This window comes from Vespula pensylvanica, chromosome 2, assembly GCF_014466175.1.
Source record: "Vespula pensylvanica isolate Volc-1 chromosome 2, ASM1446617v1, whole genome shotgun sequence".
Taxonomy (NCBI): Eukaryota; Metazoa; Arthropoda; class Insecta; order Hymenoptera; family Vespidae; genus Vespula; species Vespula pensylvanica.
This window is the reverse complement of record NC_057686.1, coordinates 15,738,986-15,757,546: the sequence shown is the minus strand read 5'-3', so window position 1 is coordinate 15,757,546 and position 18,561 is coordinate 15,738,986. Positions and strand designations below refer to the sequence as shown.

Below are 18,561 nucleotides of genomic sequence, written 5' to 3'. Positions count from 1 at the left end.
ATTATGCAACAATTAAAACTTTTTGCCCCTTCGAAATCTAATCACTTTTGTTCTTTTTTCCTCCATCGAAGAAAATTATTTTCTATTGCGAAATGTGCCAAGGGTGCCTTGCTAAGAATTCAAAGTTCCTAAGCTTGGATCAAAAGACATTTTAAAAATCAATTATTATTATATTTTTCCGAATTGGACTAATATCTATTTTTTTTCTTCTTTTTTTTTTTTTTACAAATCGCTAAACTATCGACATATTTAACTCATAAATAGAAGGCCAAAGAATTTGACAAAAGAGAATTGAAAGAATTGATTTTCAAAATCGTCGTAGTAACCTAAGGTCACCCCTTACCTTGTGACTATTTTGAAATTTAAAAAAGAGGGAAGAGAAAAAAGAAAAAGAAAGAAAGAAAAAAAATAAGAAAAAAGGACGTGTCTCGTTTTTTTTTTTTTTTTTTTTTTTTTTTTTTTTTTTTTTTTTTTTTATTATAGAAATATCTAAAAGTAATACATGAAATGGTTAGAAATACTCGTTACTTTGTACCTACGTAAGTTAAACGTAAGTACGTTATCATTGTTATTAGCAAAATATGTTATATGAGTGTGTACGTGTGCATGTACGTATATGTTTGCATATTTATGTGTTTTTGTGTTGGTAATATGAAAAAAAAAAAAAAAAAGAGATAAAAATTCGTACGTATTTTTTTACGTTAGATCGTCGTCCACTTCCTTCTCTTCTCTCATTTTCTAGTTTCTTTCTTTTTGTCTCTCCTCTCTCCCCCCCCTCTCTCTCTCTCTTTCTCTCATTTTACTTTATTCTTCTTTCAAATTTTTTTTTCTCTCTTCTAAAAACGTCGTCGTAATAGATTAGGAACCTCGTCATGGTGCGGACCTTGTACGATCTCTTGCAATTTCATCTCGTCGACATAGGAATTCTTATCTGTGATATGAGATAGAAAAGGAAAGAGAAAGAGAAATAGAGAGAGAGAGAGAGAGAGAGAGAGAGAGAAACAGAGAGAGAAATATATATATATTTTTCTGTATAAAGAAATATATATATATATATATATATATATATATATATATACACGAATATACTCGTGAATGTTGTCTACTTTTAACCTTCGAGAACAAAACCATATGCTTCGTCACGGTTTTTAATATCTTCTTTTCCAATCCAATTTAACTTGAAATTAACGATTCTAGGATTTATTTGTGTCCATATTATTGTTGTTCTATTTCTTTGTATTTATTTATTTGTTTGTTTATTTATTTATTTATTTATTTATTTATTTATTTAGAGAAACAGTTTTTTGAATTAATTTTTGTATTGCAGAAAGTGAAATATATGGAGAAAAGAAAGAAAGAAAGAAAAGAAAAAGAAAAACAATTTAGACGTCGAATCTAAGAATTACTATGAATTATTATTATAGTTTTTTTCTTTCTTTCCATAAACAAATTTATTATTCAATTAACGCACTCCGATATTAAAAATAATAAAAAGATTAATTTTCATACGTTAAATAAAAGAACTAACAAAAAAAAAAAAAAAATACAAAATTCCGAACACGACGCGATCAAATTTTTTAAAATTTACTATTGTTTAAATTTCTTTTCCCGTATAATTTAAAGATCGAATTAATTTCGATGTCAAACGATCGATCACGTATTTCGTTAAGTTGATGATAAATATATATATATATATATATATATATATATATATATATATATATATATAGAGAGAGAGAGAGAGAGAGAGAGAGAGAAAGTTTTCACAAAGTTTGATTCAGGAAAAAAAGAAGAAAAAGAACACAAAAAATAAATAAATGAAATAAAATAAAATAATATAATATAATAAGGAAAAATTGGAACACGTTCATCGACGAGAAGTCACTTTGCTTTCGGGCGATTAAAACGCTTTCACCTCGTCATTGCCTAGAGCTAGATCCGTTCTAATCCAAAGTCTCGCACGTTTCTCGTGCCTTCTTTATCTTCCACACCGCGTTTCCTGGGATTATGTAAAACATATAATTATATAAAAGATAAAAGTTTTAATATACTTTTGACGAAAGCTAAAAGTGTTTGCAATAATCTTATCGTAGCTTTGATAATCTTTGTCAATCGTCCGACGAAAAGTTTTATAATGTTTGTATAAAAGAAAAATTCAGACATATTGCAACTGATTGATTTTATTTTTGTTTCTTTATATATATATATATATATATATATATATATATATATATCATTAATTTTATTATTTCCTTGTAAACAAATTATTTCCTATATATATTCAAACGAAAATATGGAATAGTAATAAGTGCATTTGATTATTCAGATAGAAAATTTTATAATGCATATTAATGTTATATTATATAAAAAATAAAAGAAAAAATTAAGAGAAATAAAAAAGAAATGATGCGATTATTCAAGAAAAAGAATTCGAACGACTTAACGATTCATTTTATAAGTAATATTACGATATAAAAAGTGAACAGATTAAATAATAAATGTGATTGAAGTTCAACAGGAGAATTGAAAAATTTATATTATAAAAAGGAATGAATAAAGAAGATTTGAATTAAATAATGAAGCATGATGCGATTATTCAAGGTGAGAAAAAAACAGTGAACAGAACGAGTAATATGACGAAAATATTTTAAGGAAAAAATAAATAAATAAATAAATGAAAATAAATAAGTAAGTAAAAATAAAAAAAAAAATAAAATAAAAAAATGATAAAAAAAAAACGAGAGAAAATGGATAACATATAAATAGTAAGAACAAATTTGAATTATTAAAAGATAGAGAAGACTATTGTTATTAATTCGATTAAAGAAAAATGAAATACAATTTCCAACGTAGAAATTTCGAAAAAGCACGTAGGATAGGTTGGTCCACTTAACTCATCCTTATCTAAACGACTTTGTTCACTTTATCTATATAAGAGAATTAAGAAAAGAGATAATAATCCGATTTAGCCGTACGTTGAAATATTTTCATAACTTGTGTGGCATGCCATTGTGTATTACACGTGGGTATTTTCGAAGCAAGTTAAAAGATGAATTTAAACGTATATATGTGTATATATATATACATATATATAGTGTACACGTGTATATGTATGTCAATATGTATGTGTGTTGTAATATAATGTGTTATATGTAAGATACGTGTGTCTTCAAAGCACGTGTGGTGTGTCACTATTTATTACACGTGGGTACTTTCGAAGTAAGTTAAAAGATGAGATTAAACTTGTGTACACACACACACACACACACACACACACACACACACACACACACACACACACACACACACATGTATATGTATATGTTCATACGTACGTACGTATGTATCTACATATATGTAAGTATTTATATATAAGGTACATGTGAGTGCTTGCAACGATGTATAAAAGGTGGTACGGTACCTCGTAACGGTTGTGTCATGGTATATACAACACTGATCGTACACCGTATGTCCCATTTTCAACGACTTCGAGAAGGGCAAACGAAAATCAACGATCGAGTTAAAATACAAAATAAATTTTATATATATATATATATATATATATATATCATATGAAGAGAATTAAAAATTTCATGCATACCTTTTTAAGCAGGCATATCAGCGTTCATTGTCTCCAATTTAACGTATCAACTGCGAACGAGGAAATTTCACTTCTGTTTATTACTTGCCATTAAAACTTTTATGATTTTCTTATCACCGAAACATAAATTAAATGGATCATAAACGAGTATAAAAATATTTTTAAAATATACTGAAGCTTATCTCGGCTTTTAAAGTATATGTTATATGTGATAAAAATTATAGAAACTTTTTATATAATTATTTTGTGAATATATATGTATACATATATATATATATGTATATATAATTTATTTATTTAAAAAATGTATTTTTATCTTTTAATAATATTATAAATTTTCATAATGTTCTCTCTACTTGAATAATCACATCACGTTTTATCATTAAATATCTCCTTTATATTTACATATTTATTAATCTCTTTATATTATTAATTTACGCATAATAAATACATAATTAATGAATCTTGATGTGGAGGCGATAGGGGTAGGAGTGATGGTCTCAACGAACTTGAAATATGGAAATAAGGAGAATCGTTAAAAGAGATTATTCGACATGGTCAGTGAATATAAAATTGACGTATCTTTTGACAGAATGTTCTTTTAAAATAAAGTCAGTGAAAATATATAACGTCGGACGAATGCTTTTCTATCGGACGAATAAAAAGAATTTTTACGTTGCCTGGCTGGCGGTTAGCATAGCCGGTATTGATCACTGCAGGCCACGAGTATGAGATATAAACGCCACGTGATATAACTCTGTTACGTGGCCAACTTGGAGGATGCGGGTTTTTGAGGGATTATTTGAGCTTTTCTTTCATTTTTCCTTTTTTTTTTTTTTCTCCCCCCTGAAAAATTTCCTATGAATTTTTATTTTTTATAATACATATCACATATATATATAAATAAATTATATATGTATATATACATATGTGTGTTTGAAACTTTCGAGTAGAAAACTTTTTATAAATTACGTATATATTTTTTTGCAATATAAGAAAATGTTGTTAATTAATTAAAGTAAAAAAATGTGTTAATGAATTGACAAACTTCAATAATGTTTATATTAAAAGTACACATAATTTTATATATAAAGAAATTTAAATAGAAGAAAATAAGTTTCGTTAATTAATTATAATAACTATATATAATTATATATATATATATATATATATATATTATAATTAATAATATAATTAATTACTTATAATAATTAATTATAATATTTAACAATTAGATCATTATCATAATAATCGCGCATGTGTGTTTGTGTGAAAATTTTCTTCTTACCTCGTTCTAATACAATCATTAAATAGATCGATTAGATTAAAACCGGTCATAATTATCTCATAACAAGTAAAGTTTAATATCATCGTTTGACGTCGTTCAAATTGTCGCTAATTATTTTATCTTGATACACGATTTTAACCTTTCCTTGAAAATAATCTTCTTCTACTTATCAATTAAATTTTTTTCTTAGCATGAAACAGGACGTGGACATATGTAAGATTAATGATCGTGCAAATAATTTTCTTTGAACGTGATCTTGTAAAAAAAAAAAAAGAAAGAAAAAAGAAACAAAGAGAGAGAGGGAGAGAGAGAGAGAGAGAGACAGACACGTACAACATTTTTCTAATACGTATGATTGATTATTATTCCTAATGGAGGTACATTTTTCAAGATCTAATAAGATATTTCTAAAATATAAATTTTGACGATGTTTGTAAAACTTGAGAAAATGATTTTTCTAATGGATATATAACGAACTCGTTTAGTAAATTATCGATCAGCTTTCAATCGATTTGGCCTCGTACATGACTCTCCTTTTGTGGGGTGCTGAGATAATTGCGATTAATTAATCTACGTATATAGTTTCCTCTTTCTATAGTATCACGATACAGGAGTTTATAATCTGTGATTTGATACATTTCTAACATTAAATTATATCTTTTGTTTTTCACAAACATGAAAAAAAGAAATAATATATTTAATATATGATATATCTGCAATAATGTATTTATTTACATCTAATAACATTTATATCTATCTATCTGTTATATAAATAAATAAACATATATATATATATATATAATATTTTTTTTTAGATACATATATAATAATTATATCTAATAAAGTATATAACGCACACACATATATGTATTTTTGTTATAAAATTGATTGGAAAAAAAAAAAAAAAAGAAAAAGAAACAATAGAGACACACACGTTAGAAAAATTATCAATCGTTAATATCAATATTCTTTTTCTATCGTATTTTTTTTCTCTCTTTTTTCTTTTTTCCTTTTTTAAAATATTATACTCATCTTTACTTCAATCTCTTTTTATTTTATTTTCACTTATTTTTCTGTTATACATAAATATGTATGATACGAAAAAAAGAGAAAGAGAGAGAATTAGAAGACGGTATGTCTACTCTTCGCATTACTCTAACGAACGAACGAAATAAGAAAGGAAAGGAAAGGAAAAGAAAGAAAAAGAAAGAGAGAAAGAGAGAAAGAAGAAAGTAGTAGTAGTAGTCGGTCCCGTTACGAAATAGCGAGTGAATGCGGACTATCTGGGTCAGACAAAAGCGGAACTTCCGCGACGAGTCTCGATTGCACAGGCGGCAGTCAACAACTACTACATAGAAGAGAGAAGCGCTTTCGATGTAAGCTCAGCGAGCTTGCAAAGGCCTCGTTTGTTGTTTCACATATGTATATACATATATATATATATATGTATGTACATATATATATATGTATATATATAGCGTTTGAAGTCCTATGTAGACTAAGTGTGATTCATGTGTCCGCACATTTACTTTTCTTTGGTTAATTTCATCTCTATCTCTCTTTCTTTCTTTCTTTCTTTCTTTTTTCTTTCTTTCTTTCTTTCTTTCTTTCTCCATTCTTCTATTCTTCTTCTCTTTTCGTTTACTCATTTATTTGGTTATTAATTTTATTTTCTTTCATTTTGATCGAACCACATTTACTTCATTTTCGTCCTACGAAATTATCTCGAAATTGTTTATTGGAGATATTTCATCGATGAGTAAGGAATTAAATTAAATTAAAAGAGAAAAGAAAAGAAAGGAAGAAAGAAAGAATGAAAGTAGAGAAGGAAAAAGGAAAAATTGTGAAAGAGAAAGATCGTCGATATTAGAATAAATATTAATATCGTAATGAGAAATATTAGATTAGAGAACAATTAATAATTAGAATGTAAAACATAATTAAAGAGAAATTAATATTATCAATGTAATTGAAGAGGTTTCAATGTAATAATAATTGAAGTCGTAGTTAGAAAAGAAGAGGAAAAGAAATAATTAATATTAAAAGCGAAAAATAATGCGAGACTAAAATCGATATTGGAATATAGAACAAAATAGTAAACAAAATCAATATGCTGGAAGTAAAATTCAAAATAAGACTAAGAAAAAAAGCAATATGGGACAGAAATCGCTGTTAGAACGTGGAACGATGTTAGAAAAAAGAATCGATATCAGAACATTACAAAAAAAAAAAAGAAAGAAAGAAAGAAAGAAAAAAGAACTTTTTATCCTAAGCGAATCAATTAAACTCACGTTTAATACATTTCTCGGATTCCCCATCGTATAGAAGCGAAGGTAATAATAATTGAGTAAATTAAAGAAGAAAAAGAGAGGTACTAGAAATAGTGATAGAAATAGAAATGGAAATAGAGATAGAAAGAGAGAAAGAGAAAGAGAATAAAGGCGATTATCATTGGAGAGAGAATAATATTCCTAATGGAAGCTTCTACTTTTTCTTTTTTTTTTTCTTTTTCTTTTTTTTTTATTTCTTTTTACTTATTTATTTATTTTTTTAATCTTTTCTTCAAGTTAATTAGTAGATGTTTCACAGTTGGGAGAATCGAATCATCATCAGTCGTACGGAAGATCGCGTATAAATATTGTTGGAGATTCGAATCAGGCATTGATCATCAGATTACCTGTTGCAGAAATCTACTATGTGTGTTCTATAGTATCTAGTAGCTCTTCTCAACGATATATATATATATATATACATACTAAGGGAAAGGGCAACTAAATTGAACTAAACTGAACTAAACTATACTATACTATACTATACTATACTATACTATACTATACTATACTATACTAAACTAAACCGTCTAACTAATTACATATATCTTTGAGTTAACATCTACCGATTCGTGTTCCTAGTTTCGTTTTAATAGGAATTCGGTCGGTAGACTTTAACTAGACCGACATTTGAAATCCTGTTAATGGTATTAAGAATATGTGTGTGTATGTGTATGTACTTATAATGTGAAATACCGTTTTAACGACGCAATAGAATTATTACGAAGCGGAAAACCTGGAAAGCAAGCAATACGATTTGCTCGTCACCGTTACTGATTTACTCGAATAAAATGTGGTTTTTATAGTAGGTGATGGTGGTGCTGTTTGGTAAAAGCAAAAAGGAGAGAAAGAGAGAGAGAGAGAGAGAGAGAGAGAGAGAGAGAAAGAGAGTTTGAAAATCGGCGAGAAATGTCGATTTGTGGTAAGAAAGAAATATAACGAGTAGTTTACGATAACAAAAACGGAAGTCCTTCACAGTTATATACAGGTATAGGGTGAATTATATCAATCGAATATTTATTGTTGTATTTTTATTTTTTAAATGAAGAAGAAGAAAAAAAAATTGAAATAAATAAAGGAAGAGAGAGAATACATATTTTCCAAGAGAAACATGATCATTCGTTTTTTTGCAATATCCAGTTTTTTTTTTTTTTTTTCTTTCTTTCGTCGTTGTGGTGGTATCTGCGATAATTATTGATATACGTTGATTTGTTATAAATTACAATGTGGCTCACTTTTTTGTATATGTCTCTGTGTGCAGAGAGATCTCTATATATACATATCATTACGTTTTATATTTTATATTTATATAGAATAACTCAATTTGGCGTTAATTAGCGAGCAGAAATTCTCTTTCGAAATAACTATTGTGATAATTATTTCTGCAAATATATTTTTTCGTATTGAATCTCATCCGTCACTCGACAAAATAAGAAGATAATATCACGAAAGAATAATCGTAATTGTCGTTGTTTAAAGACTCCGATTTTAAAGGGGTAGAAAGAGGAGAGGAAAGAAGAGAAAAATTAAAGGGAAAAAAAAAAAAAAAAAATAAGAATAATAAAAAAAAATTAGTACGACATCGTTTAATATGGAGATCGATGAAGGTAAATACGACGCATGTAAATCATTTTTGCTGATGTTTCGTTGAAATGTTTTTAGTGAAAGGCGTTTCAGTGAAAGGAATTACTTTATGTGTACCGCGTGACTGCTTCTTGCATAAAAAGACGTTCTTACGTGCGTCCTTTTCTCGTCGATTTCGATTGTCTATCTATACAACAATTTCATTTCTCGATTTCTCATTTGTTCTCAATAAATAATTTTCATTTTATCACATTTTATTTATGTTTTTTTTTTTTTTTTTTTTTTTTTAATAATAATACAAATACGAAACATAATATGATATGGAGTATTTTTTTTATAATATAAATACAAAGATAACATTAAGGAAAGTATTTTATTAGCAATATAAGCACAGAAAGATGATATAATACGCAAAAAAAAATATATATATATATCTATAAACGTAAATATAATAAAAGTTTTCTTTTTAATATAAGTATAAAGATAAGATAGAGAAAAAAAAATTGGATTTACAATAGAAAATAAAAAATACAATATACAAATATTTTTTGTTTACAATATAAATATAATAACATATAATCGGAATATGACAGATTTAATGTCGCGTATAATATATCTAAATACGAAATATAATCCGATACAATTTTTTCTCATTTTTGATTACATTGCAAAATAATACTATACATACAATTGATACTATATAAGATGACCTATTTAAAATGAAACGAATAGGGACGTTGGGTATTGGGTAACGATCTATACACAACTCTCATCTTCGTAGAAAATCTGCGCTCGTTTAAGTATCACACGTCGAAAGAGAAAAGTCAGTAACAAGTCATGACAATGCTTGGACGCGATATCTTTTTACAAGACAAGAAGACTACTAAAGATTATAAGGTGTTAAAAACCGGTAGAATCCTCTCTATCCCGAAAAACCGGAACGCCTGGTATCTCTCGCTCTATTTATAGACAGTTATGGCTTACATTCATCTGGTACACGTTTGCACGGATATTACACATATAGGGTGTATCATTAAAATCAGAATGAAACTTTAGAATTTCATTAATTCAATTGTTAGTATGTTAATTTGCAAAATAAATGAAATTCTTGGATCTTTCATATTTAAAATTTGAAATAAATCGGTTACGGAGCTATTATTAAGTTTTAGAAAAACTTTATTATTCGTATCAGGTGAGAATTATTGTGTTGTTAAATACTTAAGACTCTAATTATTATCATACAAATATTTTCATAGGAACGTAAACGTATGACTTTTTGAAATTTGAAATTTTAGTAAGTCTTGTGTTTAGAGAAGATTAAGAGGAAGTTATTGTCAAACGTTCGTTGACATGAGAACCACTGGTTTGTAAGTTCCACAAGGACGACAACAAACGACGACGAAAGAAGGTGGTACACACGTATATATACTGTGTGTGTATATATATATATATATATATATATATTGTACGTATGTATATATGTATATGTACCTATAAACGTATGTGTACTAAATAATTTTTTTTGGTCGATACTTTGGAACTTACGACGAAAAAAAAAGAAAGAAAAGAATTGAAGATCAAAGATTACGATCCATCCAATTTTATCTGTAACTCCTAACCAAATGGTTTATAAGCGATAAATCGAATCAACCGAAAATATAGAAGTTCATCAAGTTCACTGTCGTTCAAAAAAAAAAAAAAAAAAAAGAAAAAAAAAGAAAAAAAGAAAGAAAGAAGAAACTCTTTAACCGTCGAGTTTTAAAGATCTCTGAAGAGTTTGTCGATAAAATTGAAAAGAAAAAGAAAAAGAAAAAGAAAAAAAAAACAAAAAACTAGAAAAAGAAAAAATTCCAATTCCGATTAGATTTCTTCGTTAATTAATTATTTCAATGTATAACACGAGATATACTAGGAAACTAAAGTCAAGGACGTCAAGGACGTGATATGCGATATATGTAATAACGTTTACGATTTCGTTGGAATTTTCTCTTAACGTTTCTACGAAATTTTGTTTAAAGGAGTGCCACGAGAAGGTAATTCCAGTCGACGTAAGTGGGTCGTGCAAAACCGAACACGAATCTTGTACCGTCGATCCAGATACGGACGTGTATATGTATGTACATATATATGATGGGTGTATATACGTATATGTGTATATACATGCATATATATATGTGTGTGTGTATTAACAGTATATATGTGTGTATATATGATATATATATATATATATATGTACATGCACACATTATATATAATATATACACATATACATTCGTGCACTTGCATATAAATGTATACACATATATAGGCGTATGTATGTACGTATATGTGTCCCATGTAAACACTTATACATACATATATACGTATACCTATAAAATAGTATGTAACTGTGTGATAGTCAGAGCGCGATCGTGGTCGCTTTTACTACCTTGACATGAATTCTCAGGGAACAGTCAGGGCCGGGGACAATCGAGAGACGAACCCTCTCCTCTGTTCCTCTCCCTCCCTTCTTCTTGCGTCTGTACATTTACATGTTCATGTACCTATACACGTATATATACGTATCATTCTCTTTTTCTTTTCTTCTTTCTCTTTTTCTCTTTTTCTTTTTCTCTTTTTCTCGCTCTCTCTTTCAAAAGATTCGAGAAAGAAAATGCGGAAGCTCTTAGAAACTTTAAAGATGGCCGCCGAATAACAGATATTATCGACTTATATTTCGATATACGGTCGTTTCTTTTATTGAATTTTCGGCGGTTCGTTGAATTCGATGATTGCATTTCATTTTGTCCGTTCGTATGTATGTATGTATGTATGTATGTATGTATGTATGTATGTATGTATGTATTGATTGATTGATTTATTTATTTATTTTCTTTTTCTTCTTTTCATTTCCTTGTTTGTACGAATTGAACCGCATATGTGGTTTGAGCGATTTCCAAAGCATTGAGACTAATTTTGAAACGAATTATTTTTTCTTTGTTCTTTTTTCCCTTCTTTTTTTATATTACAAGTTTGAAACGTCTAAAAAAAAATGAAAAAAAAAAAAAAGAGAGAGAGGAGAAGAGTAATCGATTTTTAGAAACAATTCGGAAAGATGCACTGGAATATTTTTAGTATTGAGTTTTGAGAATTATTTTGAGTTTCCCTACGAATTTCTTGACGTTGTTGGATGAGCTTTCTTCTATTCTCTTTTTCTTCTTTTCTTTTCTCGTTCGATATATGTCGAATGTATATTATACGAATAAGAAAAGAAGAAAAGAAAGGAAGAAAAAAAAAAGAGGAATTGTATAAACAGACACAAAGTTTAAACAGAAGCACGGCGTATTGGAAAGTGAAAGCAACCAACGACGAGTGCTATTTAACCAAAGAGAAAGAGACTAACTATTACTCTACTCCGGACTATTCTACGCGCGAACAGATACTAGAAGACAATTACTTTTGATTGAACAGAAATCGATATCGTTCAGTGTCTGCCTTTTGCCACGAAAAACGCAACAATTCTGAACGCTTTTCTCTCTCTCTCTCTCTCTCTCTCTCTCTCTCTCTCTTTCTTTCTTTCTTTTTTTCTATCTCTTCTCAATATTTTAACAAAAGATAAAACTTGTATCTTCTTAACTAAACACTGTTCTCATTTGTTTTTACTAATTTATATGAACAAACACACACACACACACACACACACACACATTCATACATATATATACATATACGTATATACACGCATATATATATATATATATATTCCATATAAAATAAAGATAAAGAAAGAAGGAAAGAAAAAGAAGAAAAAAAAGTCAAGGCGACGAGCACGTTAGACGGTAATTCTTTTATCTCGAGTTTTTTTATCATTTTTTTTTTTTTTTTTTTTTAGGTTAAGTACATGCAAATCGTTGCATCGTTGCTTATTACTCGGTTTGCCACGTAGCTCCCACTGCAGCAGTAGAGAATCAAGTGGGTCCATTTGAATATGCGCTTTTCTCTCCCTCCTCCCTCCTAATGTTATTATCTTTGACATCAACTTTTTGTTTCTTTTTTTTTTCCCCTCTTCTTTTACTTTTTGTTCTTTTCTCTTTCTCTATTAACGCGAATAAATCTTCTCTTCTGTTGTACAAAGAATGAGCCGAAGGTTCTTAGGTGGAGCCGAAAGTTCCCTTGTGATCGATAACAAGAAAAAGGAATGATAAATCTTTTGTGAGATCGCTTAGGGACTTTTAACCCACCTACGAACTTTTCATTCAGTCTGTATTTCGTAAAATAGAAGTGATAATAATAATTATATCTGTGATTAATAATAATAAGAACAATCAATTAATCAATCAATCAATCAACACGAAACTTACATACATATCTTCTTTCTACTCGAGAATAATAAAAATAATTTTTTAAGTAACAAAGACGCGTATCGTTTGCGTATCGTCAAAGCAGGAATAATAAAAAAAAATAAAATAAAATAAAATAAAATAAAATGGAAAAGAAAGAGAAAGAAGAAGGAGAAAAAAAATCGAGAAACCAAATAAACAAGTAAATAAATAAATGAAATTCGTTACGCCTCTTATCAAATATGTTACGTTTCTTATCTCGGTTATATTATCTCGATTCTTATTTAAACATCGATGCAACGAGAATCTCGTGTGATCGAAATGAGACAACGCGGATAAATTCATCGTCTCTTCAGAATTACCTACACACACACACACATACCTTTCCCCTCTCAATCGCCATTAATAATCGGTCGAATCGAATTCAAGCGTTGGTTGCAATAAAATTTACTGAAAAAACTTATATCCTCTTTTTCTCTCTTTCTCTCTCTCTCTCTCTCTCTCTCTCTCTCACACACACACATACACCTCATCTTTCTCTCCTTTACTCTATATAAAATCATTACATATTATTTTTATTTGTACATTTTAATAATTCCCTTCGGTTATTTCGAGATTCCGCGTTTGCTATTGTGATTACGTTTGCGTTTCCATTTTCATTTACATTTACGTCTGGGTTGCGTTTTAGCGTTGCTACAGCTATAACTGCAATTGCAACTGCAACGATGCTGCAACGTTGCTCGATAAGCAACGTGTGGAGTATGCACAGTGCACACGCGTTTACCACATGTGCGCTTCTCCTTCCTCTTTTTTCCCCTCTCTCCCCCTCCCCCCGACCCCTGAACCCCTCCCACCACCCTTTTCCCCCCAACGGCGAACACCTGCGGACATTATCCGTATTGCAGGTGTGCTCTTGCTTGCTTGCTTGCTTGCTTGCTTGCTTGCTTGCTTGCATGCTAGCTTGCTTTTGATACTCATGTACATACTTACTTACATACGTTTGTGCGCACGACACTTTGAAATAAGTGGCATTCCAATCGGTGTTCTTAACTGCCCAACATCGATGGATGTACATGCCAGTAACAATAAAAAAAAAAAAAAAAGAGAGAAAGAGAGATAGACACACACAAAGAGAGAGAGAGAGAGGGAGAGAGAGAGAGAGAGAGAGAGAGAGATATGATACAGGACTGGTCAAAAGTTACTAAAAGCGATTGTAAAAACGAATTACTTTTTTTTTTTTTAATTTTTTGTAGGTTAACTTTTCTCTTTTTTTTTTTTTTGCTCCCCGTAAAATTATCAAAACTACAAGATTAATTGAAAGCGTTAATAATTCTCGTGAGAAAAAAGTGTAATCGATTATTTACATATTACCTTGGTATATCTTTGCACACTCCGTGTGTGTTTCGTATTTTTCGTTTTTATTAAAAAATTATAATGTTACTTTCGCGTATTTCAACGTATCAAAGTTGTTTGTGTTGCAACAATTTCATACATGTTCCTACAGATGTCGTGACGAGTCTTTATCCGAATTCTGATCTTTTTCTTTTTTTGTTTTCTTTATTCTTTTTCGAGGTTATGTTATTCCAAATTTTGTTTTTCTATTTCTTTTTTTATTTTATTTCATTTCTAACAAATCCTCAAGAATAAATGTCGTTGATATTAATTTGACAGATAATTAATTAAATATAATTCTTTTGTTTTAATTTTTAATTTTCATTTGTAGGATCATTAAAAATGATGTAGTTAACGAATAATAATTTACAAACGGATTCCGATATAGAGATTAAAAATACTTTTGTTTTTCATTCTTAACGACGTTTTGTTTACGATGGAAATAGGACGACGAGGTTATGTTATGTTGAAAGCTCGGCCTTAAAGATTTCTTTTTCTTTTTTTTCTCTTCTCTCTCTCTCTCTCTCTCTCTCTCTCTCTCTCTCTCTCTCTCTCTCTCTCTCTCTCTCTCTGTGTGTGTCTCTCTCTCTCTCTCTCTCGATCATCGGATAAAAGAGAGCATGGAAGCTCGAACGTCATTGAGAATGATCCACATACATAAATGAGGGCTTTCGAAAGTTTTACGGGTCGGGATCTAATTTCGAAAACGATCGTTTTTCGTTATCCGTTCGAAAATGTAATTGCTATTTCAAAAATAGATTGATAAGCGACCAATACAAAATTTATTTTGATATATGGCCTACATAAAAGATGTTAGCATGAAAATAAAAAAAAAATTGGAAGTAATAATTGAACGAGTAAAACTTTGTTAAGAAACGTGTGTAAATTATTATTATATTTTAATATTTATCACAACTATCTTTCCTTCTTTCGACCGATAGGTTCGTAGTTTACACTTTAAGAATTTCTAATCTAACTATAAGTAATAAGTACAGCAAGCAGGAAAACAAATAAACAAACAAACAAACGAGCGAACGAACAAGCACAGGAAATAACGCAGACGATAGATTATACTCGAGCAAATTTGTTAACACCTGATTTTATTACGAGGACAGCTGTCGGATTGAAAACGTTCACGCTTAATTGACTCCATCTCGATTTCCCTGTGACACTTAACGCTTCATGATGAATTTGCTTTGCGACGAGGAATAAATTTCTCGTACGTATTGCGAGAAAGTCCTTTCGTTTCTGTCGAAAAATTTTCGATTTGATTCGATTCGATTAGATTCGATGTCATTCAAACTTTGATACATTGAGATAACAAAAATTTGACCGATCGAAACTCGAATTAATTAAATAAGAAAATTTAAAAAAAAAAAAAAAAAGAAAAAAAATCCGTTTACTGAGAGGAGACATTGTTAATAATACTAATCTATTTTTTTGTCTTTTGATTACAGTGAATCTCGAAGACAGTGGTGGTCAAAGAGTGGATATGTCTCATTTCGACTTATTGAAGGTCTTGGGTACGGGAGGTATGTAATCGAATTATAAGAAAAAAGAAAAAGGAAAAAAAAAAGATTCGAAACTCTCCTTTCTTTTTCCTAGGACTTCATGTTGCGAAAGTTACGTGATTCCTTTAGAAAATACTCGATATTTGTAATCTCAATTTGTTAACAATGTTTTTTTTCTTTTTTTTTTGTTTACCCCACCCTCTCTCTCTCTCTCTCTTTCTCTCCGTCTCTCGACTAACCCGTCCCTTTTTCTTAATATATCTCGAAGACAACCCCCGTCGACGAAAAAAAAAAAAATGGCAAAAAAGAATAAAAAAAGAAAAAAAAATTAGGATCAATACGATGAACGTGTGTCTCTTCTATTGATCGACTTTGCAGCTTACGGTAAAGTGTTTCTGGTACGAAAAAGAATGGGAACCGATGCTGGTCGTCTTTATGCCATGAAGGTTTTGAAAAAAGCCTCGATTGTACAAAAGAAAAAAACAACGGAACATACGAAGACCGAGAGACAAGTTCTCGAAGCTGTTAGGGACAGTCCTTTTTTAGTGACGCTCCATTATGCTTTTCAAACTGACGCCAAATTACATTTAATTTTAGGTAAGTCAGAGAATCATCAATGATTACTCAATGAATACTCTTTTTCTATCTTTTTTTTTCTATTTCTTCTATTTCTTCTTCTTCTTCTTCTTATTCTTTTCGAAGTCGAAAAAAATATAATATTGGAATTTTCAGATTATGTTAGCGGAGGCGAATTGTTTACTCATTTATATCAACGAGAACATTTTACCGAAGACGAAGTAAGGATTTATATCGGCGAAGTAATTTTGGCTTTGGAACGTTTGCACAAGGTAAATTCTACAATGAATATTATAATTATACTTTTGATGGACAGGCAAAAGAAAATCTATTAATAAATTATAATTATTAAGTTTTCCCGAAAAGAAACACTTGTCTAATATTAAACGTAGTATAAAATATATTGGAAAAGCAGATTTCTTAAATGTTAGATTTTAAATGTGAAAGTTGATAATATTTATATATGTATGTATCGTTTAATTGGGCTTATAAAATATTCATAAGTAAATATATACATAAGTAATAAGTAGATAGAAAATTTAAGTTGTACTCTTTTGCCTGATCATCAGAGAGATATGACGACGGTAATAATGATTACGACGATGACATTGATTGTCGTCAATATAGACGATTATCTCGGTTTACCAGAATCGCTATTAATTTATCGAGTTTCGAATCGTATTATAACAATAGTAGTAATAATATAGTATTTTCGGAATACTCGAATAAAATCGATAGCTCTATCGATTGACGTGTAACGTTTAGCGTATTCCTTCGTGATTATATTTGGATACTACAAATATTGATTATGTCTGAAAATAAGGTCGAGTTGTATTTTCCAAGGCTGTATTATTGATGACACATGCATTTATGATGGTTTATTTCGAGAGTTTGAAAAAAAAATACGTATTATTATTTATCTCGATTTTTCTTTTTCTTTTTTTTTTGTTTATTTCGAAACGAATCAAAAAAGAGAAAAAAAAAGAATTATATAGCGTTTACAGGATATTGATAAGTGTCCAAGGTGATTTTAAAAATCAATTAATAGTTTACGAAGAATCTTCAGTCACTGATCTTTTTCTTCTTGTTCAAATTATAAAACTATCTGCAAGGGTAAAATGTTTCGAAAAAGGTTTATTTATTTGTAAAATATCGTAGGAATTTTTAATACCGCATTCTGTATTTCCAATTGGCTCATTCGAATAACTCGACGATGAATGATATAATAAAAAAAAAAATATTCTCTTTCTTTCAGTTGGGTATCATATACAGAGACATCAAACTAGAGAATATACTACTCGATAGAGAAGGACATATAGTCCTTACAGATTTTGGATTGAGTAAAGAATTCTTACCGCATGAAAGAGATAGCAACGCACGAGCATATTCGTTTTGCGGTACTATCGAGTACATGGCACCGGAAGTGGTACGAGGGGGCTCCGCAGGCCACGATATTGTGAGTGAGGATGTTTATATTTTATTTCCTAATATGCCTTTTACGTAACACATACGTATGCCTACTAATTTACGTATCCAATAGATCAATGCTAATTTTATTACCTATCGTCGAGAATAATTCTAATCATTTCGTAATTATATCAAATAAAGAAAGAAAGAAAGAAAGAAAGAAAGAAAGAAAATAAAAAAATTAATAGAGAAATAAAAAGAGAGGAGGAAGTAAGAATAAAAGATAAATGATAACACGAAACAGATACGATGTTAATAAAAACAAGGATGTTCTAACGACCCTAATCAACAACGTCCTGACTAGTTTCTATAATTTCATTTTATATATATATATATATATATATATATATATATATATATACATATATACATATTTATATGTGCAATTTAATTTTTTATTTCGTGATAATTTGAAGTTTTATAATCTGAGAGGAGAAGAACAAAATTAGCCTATAAAATCTTGAAAAAAGAGTAATTAATCTTTAAGAAACTT

General features: G+C 29.2%; 1 protein-coding gene across 2 annotated transcripts in view; it reads left to right on the top strand.

Annotated features, from left to right (window-relative positions):
- The window catches only part of LOC122638029 (ribosomal protein S6 kinase alpha-5-like), a 59,755-nt gene that overhangs the window by 36,390 nt on the left and 4,804 nt on the right, over positions 1–18,561 (top strand). For both annotated transcript variants that reach the window (XM_043830638.1, XM_043830637.1), the window contains exons 2-5: positions 15,972–16,046; positions 16,404–16,622; positions 16,758–16,873; positions 17,857–18,057. In XM_043830638.1, coding sequence (XP_043686573.1) covers positions 15,972–16,046; positions 16,404–16,622; positions 16,758–16,873; positions 17,857–18,057 — 611 coding nt within the window. The remainder of the gene's footprint in view (positions 1–15,971; positions 16,047–16,403; positions 16,623–16,757; positions 16,874–17,856; positions 18,058–18,561) is intronic.